Source organism: Oratosquilla oratoria, chromosome 15 (assembly GCF_046742065.1).
Source record: "Oratosquilla oratoria isolate Oo_2021 chromosome 15, ASM4674206v1, whole genome shotgun sequence".
NCBI lineage: Eukaryota > Metazoa > Arthropoda > Malacostraca > Stomatopoda > Squillidae > Oratosquilla > Oratosquilla oratoria.
The window spans coordinates 46,875,228-46,894,986 of NC_134791.1; the positions used below are offsets into that span (position 1 = coordinate 46,875,228).

At 39.0% G+C, this 19,759-nt stretch overlaps 1 protein-coding gene across 1 annotated transcript in view; it reads right to left on the reverse strand.

Annotated features, from left to right (window-relative positions):
- The window catches only part of LTV1 (LTV1 ribosome biogenesis factor), a 43,340-nt gene extending 24,887 nt beyond the window's left edge, over positions 1-18,453 (reverse strand). Inside the window, exons 1-5 of the mRNA XM_076198889.1 lie at positions 18,263-18,453; positions 10,299-10,433; positions 7,580-7,726; positions 2,167-2,275; positions 1,116-1,404 (exon numbers count right to left, since the gene is read on the reverse strand). Coding sequence (XP_076055004.1) covers positions 1,116-1,404; positions 2,167-2,275; positions 7,580-7,726; positions 10,299-10,433; positions 18,263-18,265 — 683 coding nt within the window. The 5' untranslated portion in view covers positions 18,266-18,453. The remainder of the gene's footprint in view (positions 1-1,115; positions 1,405-2,166; positions 2,276-7,579; positions 7,727-10,298; positions 10,434-18,262) is intronic.
- Between the last annotated feature and the right edge of the window lie 1,306 nt (positions 18,454-19,759).

Consider the following 19,759-nt stretch of genomic DNA (forward strand, 5'->3'; position numbering starts at 1 on the left):
TCATTTCTTTGTACCTCTCATATGACTCCCTCATCCTATTCTGTAACCAAACTGTGAAAGCTCGATTCTTCTCTTCTACAACCTTCTTTGTTTCCTCATCCCACCATTCACTACCCTTCCTTCTATTTTCTCCCGTCCTTCTTGTTCCACACACCATCTTTGCACACTTTGTGACTCCCTCATTGAACCATCCCCATTCCTCCTCCACTCCTACTCTACTCTATCCTTCACTCCCTCCCACTCCTCTCTTAGCTTCTTCTTGTACTTCTCCTTTTCCTTTTCATTTAACCACTTCACTACGGGACTTAAATCTCGCAGGCAGCAGCCAATGCCAGCCGTACGACGTGTCGTAATAATACTCGCATCATAAAATATAGTCACGGCTTATATCGATCATTCTCTCTTTCTCCCGTGACTAAATCCCACAGAGAATGGGATTTAGAGCAGATTAGGGAGAATGTAAAAACACAGGGGCGACTACAATAAATATAATCAAGACACTGATATGGCAGCGTCGTGAATCCACTTGCTCCTCATGATGCCTACGTGTGCGGCACTGTATGGAAGGGGTTAAAGAGTTCACTCTAAGCGCCTCCCTACCTTTAGTCCTTTTCCTCTTTCTCCATCTATCCTCCACTCTCAACTTACCTTCCACCAAAAAATTATCTGATATTCCCCCACTCTCTCCCCTTAGCACATGTACATCCTTAACTCTTCCTGTTATACTCCTATCTACCACTACATAGTCCACTAATGCTCTATCTACCACCCTTCCATCCACCACCCTCTCCCATGTGTACTTATGCTGGACTTTCTTCCGAAATACTGTATTTGATATCATCAACTCTCTAGACACATCGCCACCATCAACTCTCCACTACAATTCTTTCCTGAAACTCCACATTTCCCATAATGCAATACAGGAGAAATATGGGTGACGTGACTACATTTTGTGTTCATGGGGTCTAGTGAGTTTAAGCTCCCAACTGATGCATGATTCTCCCCTTTTGAATGACCTATACACAAAGACACTGCTGTGCCCTTTCACCTTTTGTCTTCCAGATCACCCTCTCGTGGCACAGCATCGATGTGGACGATAAGAATTTTCACCCTACCTGTGCCTCATCAAGTCTGGAATGAAATGGATTCCTTCCATGCCTTCCTCTAGAGCTGGCATTTCATCTTCATCTTCATCGTCAGCATCATCGCCATTCTCATCCCCCCAAATGTCCTCATCCAACTCATCTTCCCACTCCCCTTCATCGTCAAAGTTGGAAAGTGCGTTATCAGAGTTGAGAAGAGAGACAAAGTTGTCAGGAAGAGCATTCTCATCATCTGGGCTGAATAACTGGCTGTCATCATCTAATGCTGCAACAACATCTGGGTCCAACTGTGGCTGGGGTCCTGTGAAAAAAATAATAATAATAATAATAACAACATTAATCCATCCACATACCAAGGGCTTTTTCCCCTTTATAAGGGAGGTAGCCAAGTAAACAGGTAAATACCCACTCCCATCCACCACCCTTTCCTCCCTCTCATCTTAACTCCTCATGGATGATGGGTCATCCTTGTATCCCACCCACTGCCCTGGTTCAGAAGCAATGAAGCAAGATACAGCATATCCACAGCAAGGTTGCTTCACTTAACCAGGGACCCCTCCTCTCTGTTCCCATGTACAGAAAAAAGAAAAGATGGGGAGAAATCCCTTTCGGCTGCCTCAAAATATCATTCATTCATAACCACTCCTTACTGTGAATGCACTAAAAACAGCAGTCCTCAGTGAGTGGAACATTTCCATTTGTTAAGGCACGTTGCACAGTCCCCAAGGTGTTAGTGTCAAGGTCTGACATGATAAGGTTTAATAATCCAAAACAATTTTTCTTCTTTGGACATTCTCTGACCCTGCTTCTCTGAGAAAATCATGCAACACCTTGGAAAAGGCTTATGACAGGGTAGACAGGAGGGCACTGTGGGAGGTATTGCAAATAGGAGGAAAGCTGTTGCGAGCAGTCAAAAGTTTTTATGAGAGTAGAGCTTGTGGGATTAGAAATGGAGAGAGTGAGTGGTTTGAGGTGAAGGTGGGACCCCAGGGATGTGTTATGTTGCCCTGGGTATTCATAAGTAAATTAATACATAAAATACAGAGGAACCAAATTAACCGACCTGTAACTGGGGCTGCTTTATTCAGAAGTCCTACAGGTTCTTCCACATAAGACTCAAAGGCTGAAGATGGCAACATGAGTTTGTTTTCCTTTAACTCTTTCCCACGGGCCTGGAAGAAAGTAAAAAATCAAATATATATATATATATATATATATATATATATATATATATATATATATATATATGTAAAACAAATCACTAAGCACACGTGACAACAATACTTGCAGAAGTCGTTTCTGCAAATGTATATATATATATATATGTGTGTGTGTGTATGTGGATAGTTAAATGTGTGGAGTGGAAGGAGGTTTCTTCAAGGTTAATGTAGATGAAGGTGAAACTGGGAAGAGAGATGTGGGTCTTTGTAAGTGCACATGGGCCTGGTAGTGAGATGAGTGTTGAGGAAAGGGAGGCTTTTTGAATAGATTTGAATGAGTACAGAGAGGATTTAGAACTAGGGGTGGAGGAGGAATGGAGATGGTTCAAGGAGGAAGTCACAAGGTGTGCAAAGATGGTGTGTGGAACAAGGAAGACAGGAGGAAATAGAAGGAAGGGTAGTGATTGGTGGGATAATAAAGCAAAGAAGGTTGTAAAAGAGAAGAAGTGAGCTTTCAAAGATTAGTTACAAAATAGGATGAGAGAACCATATGAGAGGTACAAAGAAAAGAGAAGTAAAGCATAAGGTAAAGGAGGCCAAGAGGAGAGCAGATGTGAAATGGGGTAAGAGTATGACAGAAAATTTTGAATGCAATAAGAGGATGTTTTGGAAGGAAATTAAGAGAGGAAGATGAGGCAAATCAAGTAGAGAAGAAAAGCTAAAAGGTGCAGATGGAGAGATGATAATGGAAGAGAAGGCAGTAAGAGGAAGATGGGCAGAGTATCTTAGGGAGTTGCTAAATTTGAAGGAGGATGGGGGAGGGTAAGGCAGTAGCATTGGGAAGCACTAAGAAAATGACCATGATGAATGAGGAAAATGGAGGAGAAATAAGGATTGATAAGGTGAAACCAGTTATTAAAATGATGAGAGCAGGTAAAGCACCTGAGTTGGATGGGTGTCATGTGCAGTGTCTAATGAAGGGAGGTACAGTGATGGTGGACTGGCTGGTGAGGTTGTTTAATGTTTGTCTAAGAGGGTAGAGTGCCAGAGGTTAAGTGCCTGTATAGTTCCACTTTACAAGGGAACAGGAGACAAGTGTGAGTGTAGTAAATTCAGAGGGATCTGTTTGTTGAGTGTAGTTTGGAAGGTATATGGTAGCGTTTTGATTAAGAGGATTGGAAAAGGAAACAGGCATAATTGGTGAGGAACAGTGTGGGTTTTGGACAGGTAGGGGGTGCATGGATCAGATTTTTGTGGTAAGGCAGATATGTGAGAAAGCTTTAGGAAAATGTAAGAATGTTTTTTGGGCCTTTATGGATTTGGAAAAGGCTTGTGACAGGGTAGACAGGAAGGCACTGTGGGAGGTATTGTATATATATGGGGTAGGAGGAAAGCTGTTACGTGCAGTCAAGAGTTTTTATGATACAAGCAGAGCCTCTGTTAGAATATGAAATGGAGAGAGTGAGTGGTTTAAGGTAAAGGTGGGACTTCACCAGGGATGTGTTATGTCATCATGGCTGTCCAATTTATATGCGGATGGGATGATGCAAGAGGTAAACCTAAGGGTAATAGGCCAAGGATTGGAGATGGTTCAAGAAAATGGAGAAAAAAAGGGAGATAAGCCAATTATTGTTTGTTCCAAGTCCTCAATGTCCTTGTCACATGCATGGATATACTGGACTGTGTCATCCTGTATACCCTCAGGAGACCTGAAATTCAAGCAACCTCTCTTCCCTGTGCAGTGACTTACGGGTTGTGGCTAACAAGAGACTCTGCAAGAAGGACATCATCATCATCAGTAAACCTTAGTGTTACCAATAGATGTTCCACTATAACATTGATAGATAACTCTGTCTAACACCCAGCCCATCATCATCATCATCATCAACTGGGGGCATACGCCAGGGAGCTCAATGTTTCACTCATGTGCCAGCACAAGGCCCCACAGTCTCTCCAAGGAGCAAGCTCCCATGCAGGAACCCTCCCTCCCTTCCCTCTCCAAACAACTCTTAAATAGGTTTGATCCACTTGCCCCTCCAGCCATGAATTCTGTGGGCATCTCCTTTGACTCCTTCATCGAGGGTTCCTGTCTCTTGCGGAGATAATCTTGTGAGTAGGGTTAACATCAGGGAAATGTGCCACATGATACCCATATAGCCAAAGGTGATGTTCATGAATTATGCTGGTAACTGGCCTAGACTGAGCTGCACAGTACAGTCTCTGGTTTGATACGAGACCATTCCAGTGATATCCCATGAGTCTCTGAAGGCACTTGGTACTAAAACCAATGAGATGCTCTTTCAGGTCAGCATTCAATGTCCATGCAGGTGTTAAAGTGTTGCCTCACTCCTGAATTAATAGGAAAGAAACTAGACATGCCTCCTCCATACTTCACAACACTCTTTCCCATGGTGTAAGCCAGATATTGAGTTAATAATTGTCACAGGAATACCATGGATCTACAAAAGATCCCAGAACAGGGATACAAGGACAACGCATCATCCATGAGGAGCCAAGATGAGAGGGGGGAAAGGGTGGTGGATGGGGATGAAATGGGTGGGTGTGGGTATATGCCTTTTGACTTTGGCTACTCTTTTTTGTTTAGGAATGTCCCCTGTGGGGCTACAAGGAGAAGGACGCCTAGTCCCAATCCCCGTCCCTTTCTTCTCGCCTCTTACGATCCCAGTGGGAATACTTGGTGGCAGTATTCTTTTACCACACCACAGGGAATTCCCCCCATCACCGAAAAAGAATACTCAGAGAAATGGTACAGGACAGCAACAAGGGGTTGGGGGAGAGCATAACAGAGGGACAGTCGTAGCATAAAAGTGTCATCATTTCTCTATGAATAGGGTTTTCCTCTATCATAGACAAAATGATGTGTGGCTTTGGTCCGTAGGGGCGCCCCATATAGACCCTAAAGTATGAACTGCATGCTACTTTACCACAATAACAAGCAGCCAATACCACAAGTGTGAATGTAGTAGTTTCAGAGGGATTAGCTTGTTAAGTGTAGTTGGGAAGGCTTATGGGAGGATCTTGATTGAGAGGATTAAGAGAGGAACAGAAGGAGTAATTGGTGAGGAACAGTGTGGATTTAGGACAGATAGAGGTTGTGTAGATCAGATCTTTGTGGTAAGACAGATATGTGAGAAAGCTATAGGAAAGGGGAAGGATGTTTTTTGGGCTTTTATGGATCTGGAAAAGGCTTATGATAGGGTAGACAGAAAGGCACTGTGGGAGGTTATGCAGATATACGGGATAGGAGGAAAGCTTGTTGGAGCTGTCAAGAGTTTTTATGAGAATAGTAGAGCTTGTGTCAGGATTGGAAATGGAGAGAGTGAGTGGTTCGAGGTAAAGGTGGGACTTCGTCAAGGATGCGTTATGTCGCCCTGGCTGTTCAACTTATACATGGATGAGGTGGTGTGAGAGGTAAATGCAAGGGTAGTGGGTCAGGGATTGGAGATGGTTAAAGAAAATGGAGAAAAGTGGGAGGTGAGCCAGCTGTTGTTTGCTGACGACACTGCGCTTGTGGCAGGATCGGAGGAGGGATTGAGGAAGTTGGTGGAGAATATGTGATAGAAGAAAGCTAAAGATAAATGTGGGTAAAAGTAAGGTGATGAGATGTACAAGGGGTGAAAGTGGCAGTAGACTGGAAGTGAGTATTAAGGGAGAGTGACTGGAGGAAGTGGATAGTTTTAGATACTTGGGTGCAAATGTGGCAGGAAAAGGTGGAGTGAAGGTGGAGGTAGAATGTAGATTGAGAGAAGAGAGTAAATGCCTTGGTGGATTGAAGAGTGTAATGAAGAAGAAACATTTGGGAATGGATGCTAAGAGGAGACTGCATGAAGGAGTGATTGTGCCAACAGCACTGCATGGGGCAGAAACATGGAACATAAGAGAAGGAGAGAGAAGGAGTTTGAATGTGTTTGAGATGAGGTGTCTGAGAAGTATGATGGGGGTTACTAGGCTGGATAGAGTGAGAAATGTGGAGGTGAGGAGGAGAACAGGGGTGGAAAGGGAGTTGGGAGATAGGGTTGATGAAAGAATATTAGGATGGTTTGGACACATGGAAAGAATGAGTGAGAAAGAGTAGTAAAAGAGGTATGGAAGGCAGATGTGGAGGGAGTAAACACGAGGGGACATCCTAGGATGAGGTGGATGGATGGGGTGAAGGGGGCTTTGGGGAAGAGGGGAATGTCTGTTGAAGAAGGACAGGAGAGGACAGAAGACAGGGGTGAATGGAGAATGGTTGTATATGGATGATGATGTGATTGCATGAGGTGGAATGGGCAGGGGTAGTATGTGTGAGCAAAATTTGACGCAGCCCGAAGAGATTTCTCCCCGTCCTCTCCTTTTATGCAATGGGGGGATGGAGAGGGGGGTCGCCGATTTAATGAAGCGGCCTTGCTGTGGATGTGCTGTGTCTTGTGATATTGCTTCTGACCCAGGGCAGTGGACAAGGTGCAGGGATGACCCGTCATCCAAGTGCTCAGATGAGAGGGAGGGTGGAGGGGTGTGGAGTGTATTCAGGGATGGAATGGGTGGAAATGATTTTATGCCTTTCCCTTTTTGGCTACCTCCCTTGTAAGGGGGAAAAAGCCTTGGTATATGTATATGTATGTACTTTGGCTACCTCTCTGGTATGGGGTAAAAAGCCATTGGTATATTGATAGATAGGGTATGTGTAGATTGGGTTGGTTTGTCTCTAGTTAACAGAAGATGTGGGGAGGAGGAGAAAATGACAACAAAAAGGGAGTAATGGAGGGGGAAATAGTTGGAAATAAATAGAAGGGTAAATTGAACAAAATTCTGGACCTGATCAAGAGACTAAATGTGCCTGTGGAAGTATGATAATAAGCCACAAGAAACAAAGCCAACTAAATAAATTTAAGTTTTCACACAATATGATTAAACATTTGTAAATACTGCATCTAATAGCTCATCATTTTCAAACAAAATTTTCTCTTTTTCCAAAGAACCTCTTTCATTTCCTCTACATCTGATTTCTTCCTTAGAAAGGGGTTGCTAACCAAGATATCACCGATGGGTCTATCCAACCTCCAAAACATAAAAGGAGGCAGAAGGGTGCATCTAGTTCCCCTGCCCCCTTAAAGTGAATTCATAGGAAAAATTATACAGCTAGGTTTGGAGAAACAAATAAAAAAAAGGAGAAATAGCTGACATTAACATTTTATAAACACTTTTTCTATTGGAGGTTAGCCTTCACTCAATGGCATGTTGTGACTAAACTGTAGGTGTCGTGAACATCTTGAGGTACTAATAAAACAAATCATATACTATCAATAACCTGACCTGCACATCTTCCTTACGAATCATGTAGACTTCAGTTTCTTCACTGTCCCAGTTAATTCCATCCTGAACACCCTTTAGATGTTGCAAGTAATCATAGTCATCATCAAAGTATATTCCATACTTCTGCTCTTCCTTCTTGTTGTCAGCCTGATGCAAAAGAAAAATACAATTATATTAAATTATACCGAATTCCCTTAGTCACAGTATTGTATATTTTTTCACACATGCAATGGTTTCTGTAGTATAAAACTATTAAACTAAAAAATTATATTGACTTGGCTACCTCCCTTGTAAGGTGGAAAAAAAGCCCTTGGTACATAGCATTAATTCCATTAGTCACAGTATTATATCTTTTCACACATGCAATGATTTCTGTAGTTAAAACCAGTTAACTAATAAAGTATAACCAAAACCATCACCACAGTATTGATTACTGTGGAATGGGTGGGAGTGGTTTTTATACCTTTTTCTTTTTGGCTACCTCCCTTGTAAGAGAGAAAAAGCCTTTGGTATATGTATGTATCACCACAGTAGGCAAACTACAGATGCTCCCCTACTTACGTTCATTCGTTTTACGTTTTTTCGATTTTACGTTTGAACCGACTGTAAAAAAAAAATTGTAAAAAAAAAAAAAAAAAAAAATTGAGTGAATTTTTTAGTTTAGCGCGCTCTCCGTAGTTGAAACGATACTTGCGCATGACGCTGCGTCCATTGTTTACATTGCACAAATGACAAACTGAACATGCCTTGCCTCATCCTCCTCCTCCCCCTCCTCCTCCATCATCTCAATTTATGTTGCTTGAATTTAATTTATTTGAAATTAATGTTATTATTTTACAATGTCATGTGTATAATTAATGACTTAGGGGTGTTTTATAAGATACAGTAATAGAATTTACGGATGTATAGTACAGTAACAACTTACGTTCGGCCGTTCGGAACGTAACTAAAACGTAAGTTGAGGAGCGTCTGTATATTACACATGAAAACTAATGATCAAATACTGGATTTCCTTAACTTTGAAATATAAAAAAATAAATTCCTAACTATTTACTTTACTTTAGTGCACATATAACAATGGCATATAAAATCCCTCAATCTCAAGGAAAACAGAATAAACAATTGGTATACACTGGAATATATAAGTCATTATCACAAACTAATACCCAGTGTATTCTATACACATAAAAGGATGAGGATATTACTGGGTTTCTGAGGTAATCAGAATTCTGCAACATCTGTAAGGTTAGTTGAAATTAAAAACTTTTGGAGATCTATAGCAGATTTAAATATCAACTATCACAGTCGGGTTTTATATTAGGAAAATATGAATTACACAGTTAAAACCTTTCTTCTCCTAGATGTCCAGTCTCTACTAAGTCGATGCAAGTTCTGACCTTGTTGAAGGACATTTAACATTAGGTTTGTGCTTGATCACATGACCAGGTAGTGGTGGCAAAAACGTCATGAGGAAAATAGCTAAGCCTAATGACAAAGGAATCTATCCTACTTGTCTATCTATATACCATGAACTTTTCCCCTTATAAGGGGTACAGCCAAATCAAAGGCACATACCTACTACTGTCCACCTCCCCTTCTCTGTCTGGAGTATTAGCTGCATGTTATTGTACAGTAAAAATCTGTACCACTTTTCTTTGACTTGGTTTCACTCAATGCCAACACATCCATCTTTCTTCTCACATACTCCCTATTTTTTCCCTTTTACTCTCATCTGTACCACATCCACACACATTAAAAGACCTAAACCTTATGGTTCTACTTGGACAGCTCCTCCTAGACCCTCTTATGCCTTTACTTTTTTAGGACTGTCCCCTTTGGGGCTACAAGGAGAAGGATGACTAATCCTATCCCTGTCCCATTTTTGTCACCTCATATAACTGAAGTGGAAAGACTTTGTGGCAGTATTCTTTTCCCCTACCATAGGGTTCAGCAAAATGAGAAAATGAACATTCAGAGAAATGGTACAGGATAGTAATAAGAGTTGGGGGACAGCATAATGGAGGGACAGTCGCAGTATAATAAAAGTGTCATCATTTCTCTATGAACAGAGATTTCCTCTATCACAGACAAAATGATGTGTGACTTTGGCCCATAGGGGCACCCTGTATAGACCCTAAAGTACCAGCTGCATACTACTTAGCAGCTTTTAACCCCATAATATCATGCGGCCAATAGCCCAGACAGCCTCTAATACTCTTGTATAAATGCTTGACTGCCATTAACAGCTTTCCCCCAATCCCTTATATCTGCAAAACCTCCCACAGTGCCTTCCTGCCTTTTCCCCCAATCCCTTATATCTGCAAAACCTCCCACAGTGCCTTCCTGCCTTTTCCCCCAATCCCTTATATCTGCAAAACCTCCCACAGTGCCTTCCTGCCTTTTCCAAATCCACAAAGGCCCAAAAACATCCTTACCTTTAGCTAAAGATTTCTCACATATCTGTCTTACCACAAAAATTTGATTCATGCAACCCCTACTAGCACCTTTCCTAACACACACTGTTCCTAACCAATTACTCCCTCTGTTCCTCTCCTCATCCTCCCAGTTAAAACCCTCCCATAACCCTTCCCAACTACACTCAAGAAACTGATCCCTCTGAAACTAATTCACTTGCATTTGTCCCCTTTTCCTTTTATAAACTTGGGAAAAAATTAATAATAATAATAATAAAAATACTGGAAACACTACTTTCTCTTACCATTTGATTGGGTTGCAGTACAGCCTGGGGAGCTTCTTCATCAGCGGCAAGAGGATCCTGCTGACTCCTGGCAACCACCTTGAAGGTGTGCAGAACATCCCGCTTGGGGTCAATGAACTTTCTTCTCTTCTTACCCTATGGAAAAATACAACCATTATCATCCAAGTATGGATAGTATGAACAAAGTTACATGATCATGAAAATCCATGTGAACAAGTTGTATAGACACGGTAAAGGAAACATGGACTGGAGGTGAAGCTTTTATTCCTGATGTTTCGTCAGGAATAAAAGCTTCACCTCCAGTCCATGTTTCCTTTACCGTGTCTATATTACATGATCATAATAACCATTCCTACCTGATTTCATATCTAAACTGCCATGTCAAATTTCACAAACACAGAAGTTCCTGTTAATTGTTATAAGTTTGCTGAAAGAGGGCACTGTGCAGCTTGATCAAAAAAGGGCAAATGTGATGCCAATTCACAAAGATTGAAATAAGGAGACACCACTAAATCATATGCAGGTATTGGCATAATGGTGAAATTATGTGTAAGGATTGTGAAAGATCGATGGGCCAAATATCTTGAAGGTTGTGTGTGTCAAACCTTTTAAACTTTTACTCAGGAATGATTGATGCACTGCAAAAGAAAGAGGGGTAGGTGGACTGTGTGTACATTGACCTAGAGGGAGCATTTGATAAAGTGTCTCACAGTCAACTTATGTTGGAGGACTGAGGGGCAAACTAGAATGGATGAAAGTAGTAAAGGATATCAAGATAAGAGATCAGTAACAAGCAGTTCCATAAGATTGCTTGCACCAATAATGTTTCCTGTCTATGTCAATGACATGATGGAAGGAACAAGATATGCCAACATGTTTGCAGATGACACAAAAGTAATTAGAAGAGAGAAAAACGAAGAGAGTAGACTGGTGCAAAAAAAAGATCTATACCCTATTTTTGCATGGAGCCAAAAATGGGAAATGAGGTTAATTACAAAAAATACAAAGTACTAGAAATGAGCAATAGTGGCAAAAGACCACTATTGTGAACCAATTACAATAGCAAAAGAGGAGAAAGATTTGGGAGTCTTGATAAAAGTCTAAAAGCACTGGGTCCAACTATGAAAGAGAGATGATATTATGGTATTCAGGTCACTAAAGGGGATAGATTGCATTGACAGAAGAGATCTCCTGATTAAGATGGGAAGACTTTAATAGGTCATGACTCATGACACCAAATTACAAAAGGCCACATGTTTAAAGGATATGAAGAAATACAATTTTCCATATAGGTGCACATACATGGAATTGCTTAAGTGATATAGCCCAAACTCAAACAATATGCGAGTTCAAATCTCAATATGATAATTGGAAATCAAAGATATAGATGAAGTTGGAACTACATAAATTTGAGGCTAGGTAGGATAAAAATTAGAGAATAGGAGGAGACAGGACCCAATGAGTGTTGCTCCTCTCCTGTATATTACAATAAGGTAAATATACTGACAAACACATAGTTAGCAGTTGTTCAGCATAGACATCTGCCTGAGTGTATAAAATAAAAGTAATGTGCAAGGCTGAAATAACAGTTAAACAACAGACAATATTCTACAGAGCAGAGATAGTTGATCCGTAAAAATAGCAGGTGATAATACAATAATAAAGAAGAAATAGAAATAACAAAAAATCTATATACCATTATGGTATTCTAAGAATACCAAGAACCTTTCTCCAGGCTTTATTAGGCTAAATTACATCAACAGTCTGTAAACAAAACAATAAGGCAGTATAAGAAATCATACCCATTTCAACTTGAAAAACAAGTGCAATTAGTTTTATAATTCCCAGATCACCACATTCTCCCCTCCCTTAATGAATCATTGCTCTATGTAGTGGAGAGGCTTGAGGGTTTCCTGTGTAGATCAGCACAGTTCTTCAGGACCAGTATGCGTAGGAGTGGATGGTTCATCCACTGGAGATTAGCTGGAGCACCAGATACCTAGGCTGGAAGCGAATCAACTTTCATATTTCCTTCCTTGACAAATATACTCTGATCACCTATAGCATCAGAAAAATAATAGGAAAACATGCCAATAACACAGTGTAAGGAAGAAGGATCTTTAGAGATTGGTAATTCTTTTAATGGATGAAAACATTCAGAATCTGGTATGAGAGAGCCGTAAGTTATTGTGTAACCAAGAAAATCTATAAATTTGTAGAAATGGTAGATTTAGTCTCGTTGAAAGTGATGTTATGAAACCGGGCAGCTTCTTGAAACTTCGCCAAGTTCTCATCATGTTCCAGCTGGATATTCCCTGCCACAACTATAATGTCCACATAAGCATAAGTTCCATGTATATCATGTTGCTCGATGATATCAATAGTCCTCTGGAAGCAAGCAACGTCATTCGTAACTTCAAATGGTACTCTGTGGAACTGGTATAGCTTGCCATTCATTTCAAAAGCAGTATATGGCTTTTCCTCTTCCTGTATAGGTATTCAGTGATAAGCACTTTTCAGGTTCAGTGAACTATAGTACTTGTAATGAGACAGTTCTGTGACAAGGTCATCTATTCTTGGAAGAGGATATGCATCCAAATGAGTGAATTTATTAACGGTTTGTCCATAGTCAACAACCAATCTCTTTCAGCGGCATTCATATGACCCAATAAGAACTTGTGCCCTCCATGGAGATGTACTCTCCTCAATCACACCATCATGTAAAATTCTGTTAATTTCAGACCTTATGACCTTGTTATCATCATCCCCAAACCTCTGAGATTTCATTGCAATGGGTTTGCAATGAGGAGCAAGACCTGGAAAGAGATGAGGTGTATCTACCAAAGCAGACAGTACACTAGGTTAACAAGTACAATCAATACCCATTACGATGGCCAGGGTTTCTTGTGAGGATTTGACCCCTAACCTCACCAATTCAATAAAACCAGATACAGTATAAGCTCTTTTAACCGGCACGAGTGGGACCAAAGACGTGCCGGAAAGGGGAAATCCCGGTTACGAGAAGGAATATGAAAAAAATACATTTATTGCCTTTATTCATAGAGTACTTAAATAAAATTCATTCAATGGCTTCACTTTTGTTGTTTATTTATTTACCAGTATATTCATATTTATTTATCTTTATTTATTTTCATGAAATCACATATGTCTCTTTGTTTAGAATGTTTGTCTCTCTGCATTAAAAATTCATTTTGAAGACAGTGAAGAGACATCACGTCGTGAGTCCCCATGTAGGTGCACTGCTCCGCAAACTTGATAAATGTTGCCAATCCTTTAGCAGCATCCTTCCACATTACTCTTGGCTCTGGGTCATCTTCCTCTTCACTATCAGCCTCTGTTTCCTTACCATGCTTCTCCTCAATCACTGCCTGAATGATTTCGTCGTCAGTTAGTGAGGGGGTGATAGCTTTGTCATTGTTGACCTCCCTCCACTCCTGAAGAGCTTCATCAGTGACGCTAAGCTTAGCACTACCACGCATATCCTTCAACTCAGCCATCACTGCCTTCCTTTGTTTCACAACGAAACCTTATTACAGTGGGCACTGGGCCTGACGGAGCGGCGGGATTTGTGGGAGATGGCGGCAAAGATGCGCGCTACCTCTGGCGGCAGCGGTGGGAGTGGGGCAGGAATTTTAAATTTCATTTTTTCGAATTTTTATACAAAATTGTTATTTCCTCGTGAACAATATGCCGGTTATAAGAAGGAGCTGGATACGTGAATAATGGATAAAAGAGCTTTTACTGTATTGAGATGAAATAAACTATCTTCGGAATTGTGCACAATTATGCATGCCAACAACACAACATACACTATAAAAGGGATTTATGGGAAAACCCCATTCCAGCCTTGGCGTCCCTCAGGGAGACGGCTGTTTGGCCTGACAGCCTAGAGAACCACAACATCATCACCACCATCCCCCTTACAAGGAAAGTGAGAAATTAGTAACAATATGGCAACAACAAAGAAATCTAAATTGGTTGTTATTGGAGAACATCAAGACCACAAATTTAATTATTACTGGAAATAGGAACTACAGAACAAGGAAAAACAAGAATTCAATCAATGAAATATTAAAAGAGGTAGAAGCGATAAAGAAAACATTAGAAGAAGTACATATATACTTATACCAATGACTTTTCCCCCCTCACAAGGGAGGTAGCCTAAAAACAAAGGCATAAAATCCACTCCCACCCATTCCAACCCCACATACAGGTAGTCATCGACTTACAACCTACCGGTATGTGACTTACGACTGATCGACTTTATGACCACGAGATAGTGCAATAATATTTAACATTTAATAGAGTAATAGAATTGCAATGTTATGTCTGGCAGCCCAGAACAATTACTCCGCATGCCGCAAGACACTAGTACGATAGTTTTGCCAGGCTGCCGACAGCGTCAGCATCCCAGCCAGCTAAATATTCTTTTAATTTTTTGTTTGAAGTCAAATCTTTCCTAATTTTGCATTGCATTTTGTATTTTTGTATTTCTATATGTTTTGCAATTAATAAAATGTAACAATATTTTTTATGCCCAGGCTAGTTTGTCGATAACAGTATGTTTGGTACAGTACGTAAACGGAAAGAATGTGTTTTGAAATAAAAAAAATCCTAATTTTGCCTTGCATTTTGTATTTTTATGTTTTGCAATTAATAAAATGTAACAGTAAAACTTTTTTATGCCTAGTCTGTTGTCGATAACAATATATTCGGTACAGCATTTTGCATTTTTATGTTTTGCGATTAATAAAATGTAACAGTAAACTTTGTTTATGCCTAGTCTGTTGTCGATAACAATATTTTCGGTACAGTACGTAAACAAAAAGAATGTGTTTTGAAATAAAAAAAATGTCCGAATTTTGCCTTGCAATGATTTTATTGTAACCAACAAAAAAGTATTTGTAGGTCAAAGATAACAGGACTTTATTCAGTATGCGTAGGCCTAGGCTACGTTTCCTAATGAAAATTATAAAAAAGTTAATGAAAATTAAATAACGTAGCTCAAAGATAAGATTTTATTCAGTATGCATACGTTTCTTAGAGAAAGTCTAATGGTAAAATAATAAAAAGGTTAGAAAATACTCGTACAGTATTAGATATCATAGGTTAAAGATGATAGGATTTTATTCAGTATGCTTATGCCTAGGCTACATTTCCCAAAGAAAATCAGATAAAATTATAAAAAGGTTAAGAAATACTATACAACATTGATCAAAGATGCTAAGACTATTTCAGTATGCTAAATATAATATACAATATATATATACAGTAACAAAAATATTTAAAGGGTAATATATACTGTATATATATATAAAGACCGACTTGCGTCCAGATCGACTTACGACCTGTCTGTCAGAACCGAACTCGGTCGTAAGTCGACAACTACCTGTACTTCACTCCCCTCCCTCCCTCTTTTCTTGGCTCCTCCTGGATGATGGGTTCACCTCTGCATATCACCCACTACCCTGGGTCAGAGAAAATGTAGCAAGACACAGCACATCCACAGCAAGACCACTTCATTTAATCGGCAACCTCCCCCTCTATGTCCCCTCATGCAGAAAAAGAGAAGATGGGGAGAAATCCCCTTGGGCTGCATAAAAAATATCATTCAAACATACTCCCTCCCACCTATCCCCCACCCACTCCCTTCCATGCATCTCAACATCATCCATACACAACCATTTTTCACTCACACCTATCTTGTCTTCTCCCTTCCTCAACAGACATTACCTTCTTTCCCAATGTCCCTTTTATCCCATCCATCCATCTCATCCTTGGTCACCCCTTTATGTTCACTCCTTCCACCTCTGCCTTCTATCACTAAAATTACATATGAATGTGAAAACTATTGAACTAAAAGTAAAATTGAATGAATCAATAATTATGAAAGAACAACCCCAATTGGATTTAAATGAATTAAATATGGATTATAGTAAATTACAAGAGGATGAGGATAAGAAAGAACTGGAAGATAATGTGAAGTAAAACAACAAAGAAACCAAAATCAACGAAGAAATTATTCAGCAAATTCAACAAGGGATAAAAGGGTGGTTAATACTAGAAGAATAAATACAGCAAAGAAAAATTATGGAGCCACAAAGAGAAGTAGATGCAGAAAAGGTGACAAGGGTATTGAGAAGTAAAGATATTTAAACATAATCCACTGTCGAAGAAACAAAGCAAAAGAAACAGACAATCTGTATATTTTGACCACAATTGTGATCCTCTTCTGCAGATAAGTACAAAGGTTAGATGGCATGATTATATGCAATATGAATGGTACATAATAGGAACAGGGGAAGGTGGTTCAAGTCACATGTCTGAGGTGGGGCAGACTCGATAGGTGGCAACAATCTATTAATAGCATAAGTTGTGATGCAATCTGGTGACCACTGGCCTTTGGAAGTATTAAAATTTGGCAGGTGTTTGATAAGAAAAGATTCAACTATCTCCTAAAACTATAATTGGATTTATAAATAATTTCTGGGTTGTTCTAATCTGTGCAGTGATCCTTTGTAGATGTAGAGGGGAAGACCGCAGAATTGTTTAGTGCGTATCTTAAAGAATTTTGGTGTTCTTTTACTCTGGTATTGAGGTCCCTATTGGTTTGGCCCCAGTAAACCTCATTATAATCTTTACATGGTATTTTATACACTCCAGGGTTACTCTCTACTTTGGGTCTATGGTGTAGGTTCACTACTTTATGAAAAATATTATTAGGATAATTTAAGACTAATTTAATTTTCTCTTCTGGTAACATTTTAGATACTTTGTCCAATAAATGATTCCACTATCATAACTGTTTAGAAGCTGGAATAGATTGGTATGTTTTTAGCAATACTTGTAATAATAAAGTTTTCTTTTCATGATGTGTAAACAATCTAAAACTATGTATCAACTTGTTGTGTAAAGAATAATTGGTCTTATCTAGTACTAACAAATCACCACAATTAACCTTTTTACTGGCAAACTTGGACTGAGATGAAAAAATATATGTATTACATTGTAGACATCGTTGTTTACAAAGTTTGTGGCATCTTGGGGGGCATCATGTGAACACACTAGGATTATGTAGGAGCGCGCACTACAAAAATATTGAATGCATCATGTATACAACCCTTGCTTTTTTGAGTGCCCAAAGACAGCATTGCAGAACCAATGTACACACATTATAATGTTTTAGAATGCAGATTATCATTATTGGACAATTAATATTTTTGTAAAAAAAAAAAAAAAAAATCTCGAATAATACATTTGAGATTTAAAAAAATAATAGGTTTGAATTATATCAAAAAATAAACGGTCTTCCCTTGCAGAATTATTGACTTATCTTGTGGAATAGGTTAGATGATGGAATTGTTAAGTCAAACAATATGCAGAAATTTACAGTCAGCACTAACCACTGGAAATGAAAAGATGAGGCCCTACCTCTGTAGCTTTCATCCTGTATACTACGATTACGCAAATACACACTCAAGAACACTCCAGCATTAAAACATACTGTAAACAATAACATACAAGAGTTCCGTCTGCATTGACGGAATCACAAACACAGAGATGCATGAATTCCTATAGAAGCACAACAGAGCATTATTACAAGACACAAAACGAACACCACAATCAACACCATCCATATTCGCCAATTACATAGAAATAATTTATACCATATATGGAGGCTGTACTACATCAGGATGACGATATAATGCATCGTCATGTAATTGGCGAGCTTCCTTCAAGCATAATAACACTTATCGAAGATGTTTTTATAACCATACTATGAACTGAAATTACACAAAGGCTACACTACTGTTCATATTATAGGAACACAACCCATTCATATACAAGAAAAACAATATATTTTTTTCCATCACGTCCATGCTGTATGCAGACGTAAAGATGTACTATCTTGAACAATAACTCACAATGTTCTGATGACTTACCATTTTCAAACAACTTCCTTGGTCAAATGTAAAGCGGAGTGTTGGTATTTCCTTAAAATCTCAGTTGTTATTCAACAATTCCCTTCACAACTGGATGGTCTATAGCGAGACGTAGTCACTACCTTAATCTACACTTATTTTCTGTATAGCCTACACGATCCGAAATATTTTCTTGTAATATTCTTCAGAGTTAATTACATCATCCAAATAATCTATACTCGACAAATGTAAAGTATTTATTACACTATATAAGAACATTATGTATTTATTAGTTTGATTAAACTTATTCACATGACAAAATAATGTTATTTATAAATTATAAGTTTAAGCTCGTGTAATTTACATGGAATTCACTTTTTCTTACTCCTATGGTACACGATGAAAATCAGATTAGAATGAATACAACACTGGTCATGAATACCTAAAAAAATATTTTACAAATATATTTAAACACACACACACACACACACACACACACACACACACACACACACAAACGAAGATACAAGGAAATCACTAAATGAGATACTAATGGGCAGGGGTAATCTGGTAATTATGGGGGATTTCAATTGCAAAGAAATTTGTTGGGAAATCATGACAGTGCGAGGAGGAGACGACTTGTGGGGTAATGTACTGCTGGACATGACCATGGAATACACAATGACCCAATGGGTCAGTGAAAACACAAGGTACAGAAGCAATAAAGAGCCGTCGAAACTAGATTTAATATTTACAACAGAACCTGAAATTGTGGACAAAATACATTACAAGACACCAATTGGAAAGAGTGACCATATACTCATCGAAAATGTACTAAAGGAAGAAATTTACATAGAGAGAATTGAAAAGCATAGGAAAGGAAGATTGATGTACAACAAAACGGACTTTGCAAAACTAAAGATATTCTTCCGGAATGCAAACTGGGATAAATTCTACATGGAAGAGACAAAAGTGGAAGAGAAATGGAATATCTTGATGGATAATTACAATGAAGGGGTAAACAGGGATGTACCAAGGCAAAAGCGAGAGAGAGTGTACATTAAATGTTGGTTCAACAAAAGATGCAGTGAGGCAAAAGACAGAAGGGACAAAGCTTGGAAAAGGTGGAGAAAAGATAAAAAACCTAGTAAATGGCAAATTTATATAAACTATAGAAATGAGTATGTTAAAGTGAGAAGAGAGGAGAAAAGGAACCATGAAAAGGATATTATAGATAAATGCAAAGAGCAACCCAAACTATTCTATCGATATGTGAATGATAAACTTAAAAACAATCAGGAAATGGTGAAACTACGCCAAGGGAATATAGAATACACAAAATAATTAGAAATGGCCGAAGTCATGAACAATAACTTTAAATCTGTCTTCACCAGAGAGAAATGAGAAGATGTAGTAGAAGAGAAAGTTAGAAAGGAAGCGAATTTTAGTCGAAGAAAAAGTAAGTGTAAATGTTTGTGCGTGATTTGTGGCTCTGTTCGTGAGAGGTGTATGTGTGTA